General features: G+C 42.5%; 2 protein-coding genes across 7 annotated transcripts in view; both read right to left on the bottom strand.

The window, feature by feature from the left end:
- Nucleotides 1-12,750, bottom strand: part of LOC122163204 (cell surface hyaluronidase-like) — a 48,103-nt gene that overhangs the window by 5,575 nt on the left and 29,778 nt on the right. For all 5 annotated transcript variants that reach the window (XR_006169851.1, XM_042824267.1, XM_042824269.1 and 2 more), the window contains 3 exons: nt 12,413-12,621; nt 2,192-2,374; nt 210-423 (listed from right to left, as the gene is read on the bottom strand). Coding sequence is in view for 4 of the 5 variants with exons in the window: in XM_042824267.1 (XP_042680201.1) it covers nt 210-423; nt 2,192-2,374; nt 12,413-12,621 (606 nt within the window). In the remaining variant the exon portion in view is untranslated. The remainder of the gene's footprint in view (nt 1-209; nt 424-2,191; nt 2,375-12,412; nt 12,622-12,750) is intronic.
- LOC122163203 (cell migration inducing hyaluronidase 1) overlaps nt 1-12,750 on the bottom strand; it is a 104,397-nt gene that overhangs the window by 65,267 nt on the left and 26,380 nt on the right. The window lies entirely within an intron of this gene.

Raw genomic sequence — 12,750 nt, 5'->3', positions numbered from 1 at the left:
AAAGATGCTGTGACTGTGCATTCACCTGCTTCCAGTTGGGTGATTTCTTTGAGGTTATCTTTGAAGCTTGGTACAGAAAACTGCAGAAATTTAGTGCAAAATCCTTCCCTCCACACGTTACACAGTGCTGGCCAGATTCACAAGCGGCTGTTCCCTACTGACGCATACGTGCTGCATGACCTCAGGTGCTGTAGGAGGGGCGCTCTTACCTGTGGGGCCCCACAAGCCCTGCATGGCACTGCCTGGTGCTGGGACACAGGGCGCTGCGGGGCAGCTGGCCTCTGCAAAAAGGGGTTGGGGGCACAGCTCCAGGACCCCCCCGGGTACATCTGCGCCATGATTTTGATACGTTCACAGCCTTGCTGGGAGCAGTAACTGTGCCCTTGCCGAGCTTCGTGGGCCTGCAGGTGGACAAATAGGTACCTACAAATGAGAGCAAACATAATGATCAGAGTCATGAAGTGTTTAAGGGAAAAGCTGAATAGAGGGAGGGTCTTTACATGCTAAATTCTATCATCCCTCCCATTTTGCAACACCGCTGAAGAACCCTTAGAGTGGTGTAATACAGAACACCTGCAACTTGTACATTCAAAACAGGTCTGCAAGGACACAAGTAGAGCCTCCCTCTCAACCCAGCATGATGAGACCTGCAGCACTCTCAGCCCGTACACCCAAGCCAACTTCCTTCATTGGGCAAGCACTGTGGAGTATGCATCACCTCCAGCACCAGGCGCAGCTGCATCCTGCTAGATGCTCATGCTGTTTTGTGCAGAAGGAAACAGGCTTGCTTAGAAATACTGGCATCGTCCCCTTTGGCTCCTGCATCTCATGGCCCTGGCCTACAGGCACAGCTTAGCCCTAGGCATGCATGACAAAACTTCTAAGGCAGCCAGATCTTCTGGCCCTTGGAGTTCATTTTTTCCTAGCTGTTCAAGTGTGTTTTCAATTGCGTCCATTCTGCAATTCAGGCAGAGGAAATTACATAAACAGCTCAGCTAAGCTTCAGGATCAAAAAGATGCATGAGCTGTAAAGGTTTTCTTGTTTTGTTTTTGCTTTTTTTCTATTTCTTTAAAAACTAAATATTTGTTTCTATTTGTCTGGAAGAAAGAATGAGTAAGCTTGGTTCCTCTCCAAGGATCCAGCATGTGGGGTTAAAAAAAGAAGGGGAAACATCCCACTCATTATGAAATAAAGTCTACAAAACAACAACAGGAAAAGAAAAAAGCCAGTCCCCTAACTTTTGTACTCTGAGAGGCTAAAAATAGCACTGCTGAATTAAACAGAATGAAAAGGCTGATACTGCCAGAACTAAGCTGGGTTATGTCCATCAATATGCACGTACCAGGTCCAGACGGTTGCTGGCAGACAATGGTTCTGCCTCTACAGACCCACACATGTAACAATTTTCCCCTGCTTTTCAGTAGTAAACAACCTTTTTTTTTTTTTTTTTTTAAAAAAAAAAAAAAAATTTGGGCAGCAGTTAACCCCTCCTCTCAAAAAAAAAAAAAAAAAAGAAAGAAAGAAAAAAAAAAAGAAGAAAAAAGAAAAAAAAAGAAAAGGGGGATTGACTACAAAACTGTTATTTCACAATTCCTATCATAAAAGAGACCTGGCTATCACCAAGAAACCTGGTTAGCAGGGAAAACATTCTGGGATTTGATTGCTCATGTGTTATGGTTGAAACAATAAATACATCACATCTTATTTTCAAGTTTGGCATTTGTGGGTTGATTTCTAAAGTAGCTGCTTAGTCAGGTGAAACATCATGGTTAGACCACCACTGTGCAATTTTTTCCTTCCCAACTGTTTTAGCAAATAGGGAAACATGGTTTTGTAAGATATTTACTTAAGTAAAGGTGTTCTGGATTCCTCTAAAGACAGTGCATGACCTCTGGGACTCTCTTCTTGCCTTCAAAATAAGAGATGCACTATGGTCAACCTTTCCTCATGGGAGTATGAAGAAGTTGAAATTTCCCAATCTATCTTGCTGCTTGGTGCTTGACTGAAGTAGGCCTAATCTAGGTTATACCGTCCCATACCTCTGCTTTGACCTGAAATCAATGAAAGGACCATGCAAGATGGATGAGTCTGAACTTTAACTATGAGACAGGGAAAGGAAGAAGCAGGACCGGAATGAGAAGAACCCCAGAGGTTTGCTGCCTGTTCACTGGAGGTCTCTCATGGGCTCACCCCAACGCTCTGTCAAAGTAGAAGAGCTGCTCGCCGGTCCCATTGAGAACACTGTCACGGGAAGGAGCCATGAGGTAATGCTTTATGCTGTGCACCATCCCTGTCCGTCGCTGGTAGATATCTTTCACCACGTGGAAGATGGTGTTCCTGGGATAGCAGAGGGCAACGTGCAGCCAGTCTCCTCTGTCATAAAAAGGAGGAAAGAGAGAAAATTTGCTTAAGGGCTTGAACGCGGGAGAGATGCTCTCCAGCCAAGAGCACAATCTTCAGGGGAAAACAAATAAATGTATTTTGAGGTTTTCTTCCTCCTTTAACCAGAAAAAAATACACCCAAATCCTCTGTGCCAGAGAAAATCAGGTTTTTTTTTCCCCTTTGTCTGGAAACAACGTCTGTTTATACAAAGGTCTGATCCAGAGACCCAAGTTGACCTCAAAGGACTTTGAGTCAGGTGCCAGGATGGCATAAAAGAAGAGAGTTTCACTTCCTTGCTCATAGGACCAAGGAACAATCAGTCACATACCTGCTCACAACTCCAGAGGCTGCCAGGGCTCAGTTTAGTTCATCTGGAGCTGCTGCAGGAGAGGGAACCAGCACTGAGCATTTCACCAGGGGCACTGGTCTAGGAATCAGAAAGTAATCTCTGACTTGAACCAGAGCCACAGCCTGAAGAGATCTGCTTCCTCCACTTTAGGGCAAAGTTTATAATCAGGCTTTCCATTAAAATCTCCCTCTCCCCTGCTCTTTCTTCAGTGTCAGTTTAAAACAACTACAGGTAAAGTTAAATGGTCTTTTAACACTTGACCACCACAGTGTTAGCATGCATATTTGCAACTAATTGTCCCTATGGCTTTCTTTATGCTGTGACCTTCGTTGTCACCTCACGGAGAGAAAATCTGCCTCAAAACTCCATTTTTTTCTTTCTGCTTGGAGAAAGATGCAGTCACAGCACAGTTCAGATGCTGATGGCTACAGTCTTTCCCAAAACCAAAGACCCTTCCTGACTGCAGGGTGCACTAGTACTGGGAAAAGCAGAATGTCACAAGATGTTTACACTTGAAAAGAAAAACTGAATAACAAGACTATTTGTGTAATTATTTTTTTTCCTCTCCAGCCTCTGAAGTGGCTCAGTGCACCGCATGCAGGTACCTGACCAATTACTGTGGTTTGCTTTCCTTCTATTTCCAAAACCACCAAGGCTGTAAATGTAATTACCTGGCTTCCTGGTTAAAATGTGAAAATACTAATTTGGCCTGAAGGCAGACAGTTACCACCATCACCAGCTGCCTTTCAGGGCCCTGTGAAGCTGAGGAAGGCAAAGTTTCTCTGCTAAGAAGATCTGCCACTCATCCTGGTCTGTAAAGCACTGAGGAGTGCAAACAACAAAATCTGGGTGCCTGCATGCCTAGACTTTTACTTTGCATTAGATGTGGACTATATAATAGCAAAGCTGCTTCAGACATTTTCTGGCTTTCTCGTTAGAGCAGAACAAAACTACAGTACTGAAGAAGGGACAGGCTGTTCTAGAATAATAAATCAAAGCCATACACAAAGACCCATCAGCTTATGCCATCTAGATTTTAACCAACTCCAGCTGTGTCATAACATAGGACAGCTAGAAAATGGATATATTTTCAGATGATTTGGCCTTTGACTAGAGGAAATGAAAGAAATGCACCAGAGCCATGTTAGTGGGATATTTCTGGGATGGAGTCCCAAGACATTTGGCTGTTTCATAAGGGTAATTTGCATTGCATTAGCACATTTCATCCCCTGAAGACACTACCAAAAAAAATGGCCTTGTCATCTCCTTCAGATGTTGGGAACCAGCCTTGGTGCCATGTTGTGCTGACTGCCACCTCCCCAGGGAACAGAAAAGGCACCAGGGAAGGAAATTGGAGTTGGTGAAAAAAAGGAAAGAAAATGATGAAAAAACCACAGCTGTGACTGTCTTGAGTCACTGGGGTACTTGGGAATCTGAGTGCAATGAGAGCCTGTTTTGCACGTGAGCAGGCTGAACCAAACTCTGAAATAAACTGTATCACGATTGAGAAGATCAAATGGAAGGCACCTACCTGGGAGTTTGTGAAAGAAGAGAAGGAAATAAATACATTCCCACAACAAAGGTCTTGGGAAGAGATGTGAGAAGGGAAGGTATTTAAAGTTATCCTTTAAGTAAATGTTGGAAAGAATAAGGTGTTTATTTTCAATTTAATTTCGTGGTATTTTAACAGCTTCCTATTTAGTTCTTTACTTTGGTTTTGGCTCTTCAGCTTGTACAGAAGCTGCTGTAAACTCTCCCAAATGCCTGGTTGTACAGCTGTGCACAACAAAAGCAAAGCACAGAGTATTGCTGTGGGACGCCCTCAGGACATGGGTGAAATGTCTTTTTCTCCATTGCCAAAAGTGAATGAGAAATGCAACCTCAGGCTAGAAGAGGCAGTCAGGCATGAGATGTCTTGGACATTGCACTCAAAGGAAAGCAAATGTGCATGTGCCTCCCTCAGCCACAGCACTGGCCACAAAGACCTCCTGGCTGGGTCTCCAGTGCAGGAAGCCTGTCTTTCTTTCAGGGTGGTCAATGAATTATGACTCCTCCTTTATTTCTCTGCTTCAAACTCTCCATTCTGTCGTATTTTCTCACTGCTACTTTGAGGTGAAGATTGGCAGGCAGAATCAGAAACATTTGAGCTAGTAATATCCTGTAGGGCAGAAGCCCTTGTTCTGCTGCAGGGGTTGCCTTCTTATCAGCTGGGATCCTTGCAGGTGTCCTGAGGACACGCTCTGCACTAGCAAGAAGAAATGCCTGTTTGGGAAAGGACATTTCCCATCACATGCACAAAGATCAGCAGAAAGAAGTCATTTAAAATTTGAGGGACAGAAGTCATACTACTGATACAGAAAATGCTGTCTGATGTAGCAATGCATTGGACTTTTCTTCTACTTACATTCTTATGTGAATCTTGCAAGAAAAACAAAAATACACTCAGATGGAGGGTCTGACTTTGAAATTAGCTATTGGTATAAATGAAAGGCAGATAGACATGTGTAGGAAACTAACTTGAGATATTTAGGATGCTTTCATCACAAAACTATGTAAGCATGTTCATAATTTTTTAGTGATAAAGTTCAGTTCATTTTAAAAGCAAGGAACAGTATTTTTTTTTTTCATTCCTGTTTTTAATCAAGTCAGTGTTTTCCTGTTGTTTTCACAAAACAAAACAAAACAAAAAACCAAAAAACCAACCCCACACAAAAGACCTTTAAAAGGGGAAAGCTAAATATGCAATAGCACAGCATCATTAGCAAGTTCTAACAGTTTCAGATGCTACTTGGAAGGTTTCCGAGCTTACACCAAGATCTATGAAACACAGCACTTCTGCCCCTCTGTTACTGTCCTTCAATGATCCCCACAGCACATTTCATGTGAGTTTACGAATGTGTCTATCCTGTTTACTTCCTTTTGGAAATGGCTGGGTAGAACTGACCCGAGAAGCCATTTTCTTTTCACCTGAATTATGCCGTTTTGCAGTTCTGGCTCTTTCGAAACATGGGGCAAAGTGCTAAAAAGTATCTGTGTGCTCTGGCATTGGGCAGGTTTTTGGGATAAGTGAAAGCAAAAAAGGATGAGGGAAAACAGCAGGCAAGAGGTTTCCTGTTCTTGGACGCATGGTCAATACAGATCTCCATGTACGCACATACATACCTCTGTTACAACCTCAGAACAGCCCCCATAATTAAATCCCAAACTCCCACTCAGGGAAACAAGATTGAACAGGCAAAGGAGGGGAGACTTCTGAGAGTGGTGGAATGTGAGTCACACAAGTTTGAGATGAGATTTGGCTGCAGTAAACATTGAAAGAGCACATGTCTGCAACACTCACTGCCTGGGAGAGGACAAACGAACACTTGTTCACTGGTGACCATGTCCTGTGACTGTGTCAGATGAAGTATCAATACTGAGCATATGGGTAGGATCTAGTGCTGGTGTTGGAGGTTATGCTGTACATCATTGCTGGCTGTATTTTGGCTCAGGGAACCCCTCAGTTATTCTGAAGAACGGCTCCACCATGTCTATTGGCATGGTGTGTCACGTAACTGATGACCATGGACGTGCACAGTCCAAATCCTGATCTCACTGATGACAATCTGGTGTAAGCCAATGAGGGCATGCAATAGAGTACAACTGAAAATTACTTATTTTTTCCTCAGGCATGAAAAAACAAGAGACTTCCATCCAGTGATTCAGCCTCCCACAACTGTTATTACTCCTATTTAAAACAAACCCTCTGACATTTTGGTCAGCTCTACATGCGCTGAGAAAAATGGGAGTTCAAAATTTTCCTGTTCATAATATGGGAGCCAAGCAAAAATTCTCACAGGCTGCTTCTGCATGTTTGCCTCTCACAGGATGAATTTTGAACTTCAGAAGGCAAAACCAGCAAAGCCACCACTCAGTCTCCAACCCTTCTCAAGAACAAATAATAGAAGATCTGTGTTCCTTTATCTCAGTCATGATACTGATATTTTTCCTCTCAATCTCACAACAGCCTGCCCAGCACCCAGTTGAATCTCCTCGACACAAAATCCGTATACAGGACACCACCTCCTAAACCAGCATCATGGGTGGGAAAAATGGACTGGGAAATACCCATGGACCAGCAGCCTGGCTTGCTGCAGCCATCTGAGGACTTGTTAGTGCTAGACTGCTCTTGTCCATTCACTGAAACTGTCAGCTCTCCTTGTTAATACTGTCCAAGAAAAAAACACAGAGAACAGAAAACAGCAAGGGCTGCTGACAGGAGGCAAAGACAGGGCTTTAGGATCACTCACACGTGGCAATGCCAGCACCCATTTTGGCCTGGCCATACTGAAATGGTTCAATCTGCAACCCAGTGTTCTGGCAAATGTTTCAGCCTCTTTCTAGTTGTTTTTTCCTTAAATGTCTAAAGGCTTTCACCCACTTGTTGGCCTGTGGGTAATTTAAGCGATTGAAACCGACAGAAGGGAATTCAACTGATTTCTGCGTTGTGTGGATGATTAACTCTGAATTACAGATGTTATCAGGAACAAGCTCTGAAACCCAAGCAGCACTTTACTTATTATTATTGGAAATAGTGCTGGTGTTACTTATAATACATCTGGATCTGGGAGATTGAGGTCGGCACTCATGTTACGTACAAGTAACAAGTAGTCACAGCCTTAAATTTTTAGCCGCACTTTGAAATACTAATTTCATCTTCCTATCCACTTGTCAATCTGCAAATCACAAGGAAAAGCACATTTGGAACTAATCTGAAAAAGGAACAGTTTAGGAAATATCCATGAACTGGGCAAATCTGAAGCAAGTATGTTCTAGCCTTGTCTCATTATCTTTGTTTTCCTAAAAAACTCTATCATCGCTAAAGAATTTAATCACAAAAATGACAAGTAGCTGAAAGTATGAATCAGACTGGCAATGAATAAGAAACCATAGGGAAAACACCCATCTACACAGCCCTGAAAAAAGACAAATATAACCAGTCCCCTGGAGTTTCAGTGCAGACATGGGCTGTGTAAGTTGTCTGCCTGCAGTGAAACCTCCACCTTTGAATGGATGACAGCATCTTGGAAACCACACATCACGCAGAGCCCCAGGTCCCCACGCTTTTTAATCCAAAATTTAGACACAAGCTCATTCCAGCCTCTTGAATTTTTGGATAATTAGATTATTTGCTTGTGAACACGATAACAAGCCATAGTGCAGAATGTCAGCCTAGCAAACACAGGGATATCACCATGCACCTGTGTCATCCCTGCACAAATACCACAGCAAGGGAAAGGCTGGACATGTGCCCAAGCACACACATGGACATCTGCTCTTTCATTTGCTCTTGACAAGAGACTTGGCTCTTTGCTGCCAAATAAATCTTAGGAAAAGCTCTCATAAGGATCCAAGTCCTGCAACAAGGCACAAAATGTGAGTGTTACAAGACTCATTGTATCTCTCCAGGGGACACTGAGAGGGTGCTGGTAAAGGCGACATGGGGAAAGCTCCTTGAACTTTTCCCTGGGGCCAGCATTGGCTAGGGCAGCTGGGCAGCCCTGTACTAACCCTAACCCTGCTTGCAGCACTGTTGCAGTTCACCTATAAAAAAGTGATACCTCCTTTGTACCTGCTCACATCTTCCTGAAATGTCAAATCACAGCAGAGAGCCCTAATAAGGAAAAACTCTTCCTTCTGAGTCTTAGCAGACCAAGTATAGAGATATTTGCCTGTGCTCATAAAAAACAAGGAATGTTTAATTTAATTGCCTATACTTTTCATCCTGCTTAAACAACACAACTCATTACACTATACTGCACATATGGGCTTTGGAGAGATTTAATTCTTATCTTTAGATTAGCTGATAACACAAATAAGCCTGGCTGATTTATCGAACAGCAATGTGCCTTTGATAATAGTATTTGCTTTAGCCTCTTCTTTGATTGGAGAATTTGCACACACACACAAAGCCTGTGTCATTAAATGGAGGACTTTGTTTGTGACTTTTCCTACCCTATGAAGAGCCAGTCCTCTTACTGTTTTCCAGCACCTGAAAGGAGGCACTTACTTGCAAGCAAATAATGTTCTCCAGGCGCTCCTCCTGCCATACCAGCCTCACCCTCCTCTCTTAACAATCCTGATGCTCTCTGCGGGCCTTTGTGCTTCTAGAAATAGACAGCAGTTTTGAGCACAGCCCTCAACTCAACAGCTGGTTCCCATCTTTCTATGAAGCACAAGAACAGAGAAAACACAAAAGCAGCTCTGAGGAGGTGGGTATTGCTCCTGAAAGAAGATGAAACTCATGAAGGAGAAGTTTGAGGCCACTGTTCATGAAGCTCTCACACTTTGTGCTTGAAAATCTACAAGTACTCTAAACATGTCTTGAATCCGTGCACAGAAGACACATGTACTGCAGCAACCCAACACGTGCCACTGCAGAAAGAAGTTGTCCTCCTTCACTGAGCAAATAGTTGAGCAGTTCCTGGACTCCCCAGGTTGGACACACAGGTGCAGAAAGCAGCACTGCCACTTTCAGCTCAACCTTGTGAGTGCATCCCTACCTCCTGCCCACACCAGGAATCTTGGTGTTCCAGTCTTTTAGTAAACATTTAAACTGGAATTGCTTTCATCAGCTCTTTTTACAGCACTTCAGAAACACTGAAAATGTTAATGGCACAAATATCCAACATCAGCCGCATGCCTGACCTCCAAAGAGGTCCAAATCCTGGTACACATCTTCCTGTCAAATTCCTTATTTCCCCTCTGACCTTCCTTCAGCCTGCACAGAAAGTCCTTCCAGAAGCATGAGGGCTATCCAGCTGTGAAGGCAGCATCCTGGATGTACCTATCCATCATTTTACAATGACAAGTCTAAAAATAGTTAGGTTGTTTGGTAAAGCTATGTCTGAAATTAATGATTGCAAAGTTTCACTAGTAAAATTCCTCAAACATATTTTCTTTTGCATCACATATGTTTTCCACGGATATAACTATGTTAAGAGCTCATTTTTGGCAGATTATTCAGTATTTTAGAATGCAAAAGAACAGTCAGCAAAGAGCCATTTGAAACAGGCAAAAAATTTCCCTCTTTTTCTGGATTTTCTGCCTCTGATTACTCTGCTTCACAATTTGAGATTTCTTCCTTTCAAAAAATGATTAGAAACACTTTTTAACAAATGTCATACTCGGAACTGCTTAAGTAAGCATTTGATTTCCTTCAAGCTCCTAAACCTTGTTTTTTACTTCACTTGCTTCCATGGGAATGACTTCTGCCTATGTTGTTGCATGAAGTATGGACATTTCACCATTGCTGTTCCATTACCCTTAAGACACACAGTAGTGACATGATTTCATTCTCAACTATTTCTTTGCAAGATGCTTTAAATCATAGAATCATCTCAACATTTAGGTTGGAAAAGAACTGTAAGATCACTAACCATCAAACTAACATAACCACATCCACCACTAAGCCTCAGGGAGGTAGTGTCTCCACCACCTCCATGGGCAGCCTATTCCAACCTCTAACCACCATCTCTATGAAGAGGATTCTTCCAGATATCCAATGTAAACCTCCCCTGGAGCAACTTGAGGCCATTTCTTTGCATCCTATCTTATGTCATCTGAAAAAAGAGCCTGACACCTCCTCACTGCAGGAGTTGTCCTCTTTTCAGGAAGCTGTAGGGAGCAGTGATGTTCTCCCTCAGCCTTCTCTGTTCTGGAATAAATAGCCCCAGTTACTACTCCTACTACCCAGTGAGTTACCCCTCATAACACTTGTTTTCTAATCCCTTCACCATGGTCAGTGCTCTCTTCTAATTCCTATCTATTAAGTCAGTATCTCGTAGTGGAATTAAGTAAAATTAGAAAGTAAAATTACATTTTTTTCCTTATTATGATATATTTCCCTCCTTTAGTTTTTCAAAGCACACACCTTGCCAGCTGTTTCTGAATCAGAAAAGTCTACAAACCTTTGCCCCGTTCAAATAACTTAATTGGTTTCACACAAGACAAAGAGAACCACAAACACATTGTGGTTATCAATAGTAAAAGTTAGGTAAGTTGCTGCTTGAACAAGGGCTAAGCTTAAAGCTGAGTTCTATCAAACACACAGTGCTGCCTTAAGATTTGAATTTGTGATTGAAGACCAAGTACTTGCCAAAGCTTTGGCATGTACTAACTGGCATAGTGATTGGGTAACCATTGTATATTGATGCAGAAGGCTTAACTCTTAATTGCAAGGAAATAGCTAATTATTTAAAGACAGATAATAATTACAAACCAGCTTATCCATGAGTGACTAATGGGTTTTGCACTTCCTTAAAATGCATGAAGTTACATTAACACAGAAAAGAGTGTTTTAGTTCTAGTCATCCCTCTGTGACAGGAATGTCCAAGCAGTGATTGTCCAGGGACTTGGTCATGATCCTACAGCCATTTAATCTTTAAATCCAAAGAGGACCCATTACACATCACTTACCAAAAGTGGGGATATACAAAGAGGGAACATTGTCTTTGGATGTGAGGCTTTGGAAATGAGGCTTCATGACTGGAAATACAAATAGGGTTTTCCCCAAATTTCTTGAGCTCCAATGTTCACATTTTTTCAAGCTTTTACCAAAACTTTCCTAAACTAAAACTATGGCAGTGACACCCTGCTCAAGAAGCAGACAACAGGTGTAGGGTTTGGTGGATAATATGGGACAGACTTGGAAATCCTCCCCATTTACCAATGGTACATGTTTCTCCATGTCCTCTGTGCATCTGACTTTTTCTATGTCAATTATTTAATGTCTACTTTGCAAATATGAGCCTTCATGTGGCTTGGTTGCTTGCAGTCATGTATAATGTGGCCCTTTTCCTGTACTGCCTTGTTATCAGTAAACTGAGGAGCCACGGAAACTGCAGAGCCCAAGACAATGGCCAGAGAATTTTTTGGTGTGGTTCTCATCTCTTGCAGCAGTTCTTCCCAGCCATGGCAACATACATCACAGTTAAACCAAATGGATTAGAGGATTCTCCTAGAAGTTATACCAGTGCAAAACACAAGTAATTTCACTAAAGTGAGAGGTACGCTGGTCCTGAACCACGACTGGAAACCATGAAAGAAATTATATAAAATGAAATAGATTGCAAGGGGAAAAGGCAGGTCTAAATTGGCTGTGCCTTGCTTTTACGGAACACTAGATGAGATGGAAGAAACATGGAAAATAAATAGAGCACAGCCTACAATTTTGTTGTACTGAATCCTAAAGTTTTAAAATGCTATCAAGAAAGAAACAGTGATTGCAGTGCTATTTAGATTACAGAAGATGCAATGCTCTGTGCACATTCTGATGGACTTCTGTGATGACTTCTGCATTTTATATATATGGGAAATAAATTATGTGCAACTAGTACAAACAAACGAACAAGAGCCAGGGCTCTTCTGGAGGGATTTCAGGGACAGCAGGCCAGGACTTACTTGGATTCTGTTTCAAAACTTACTGGAAAGAGAAACAGCTCTGTACATCAAAAGTGTTGGAATAACGAAAAAGCAGAGGCAATTCTTTACATTGGTAAGTGCCAGTCATTAACACCTCAATTCGGTGCTCTCACAAATTGCTAAAACATTCGAAGGGTCAGTTGCAAAGAACCCAGGAAAATCGCATAACACCAGAACTTTTAAAACAGAACGTTTTCTAACAACATAGGGCAGTACCTGTTGAAGTTGATTGGGTACAGGATGATATCCTCAGGCGCTCTGCCATCCCACTGGATGATGTAAGCCTGCTCCAGCATGACGACCGGCTGGTATTGCTGGTACGGCGCTCCTCTGTTCACGCCTTGCAACTGCAAGGGGTGGGAGTGGTATGCTGCTCTGGCAATGGATAAGGTCAGATTCTCAGGGCGCCTGGCCTGAATATAAAGCTGAGGGTAAAAGGAAAATGACAAACACATCCATTAAAATAGCCAGGCTCAGCTGTAACATGTGCATTTGATCACTGTTGCCTGTAAATGGTTTTGCCAACGAAGAGCGCAGAACAGTCGGAAAATGAC

Source organism: Centrocercus urophasianus, unplaced genomic scaffold (assembly GCF_019232065.1).
Source record: "Centrocercus urophasianus isolate 14NV4802_14NV808 unplaced genomic scaffold, USGS_Curo_1.0 seq_23, whole genome shotgun sequence".
Taxonomy (NCBI): Eukaryota; Metazoa; Chordata; class Aves; order Galliformes; family Phasianidae; genus Centrocercus; species Centrocercus urophasianus.
The sequence above is the reverse complement of the archived record's forward strand: the minus strand, read 5'-3'. Positions and strand labels throughout refer to the sequence as shown.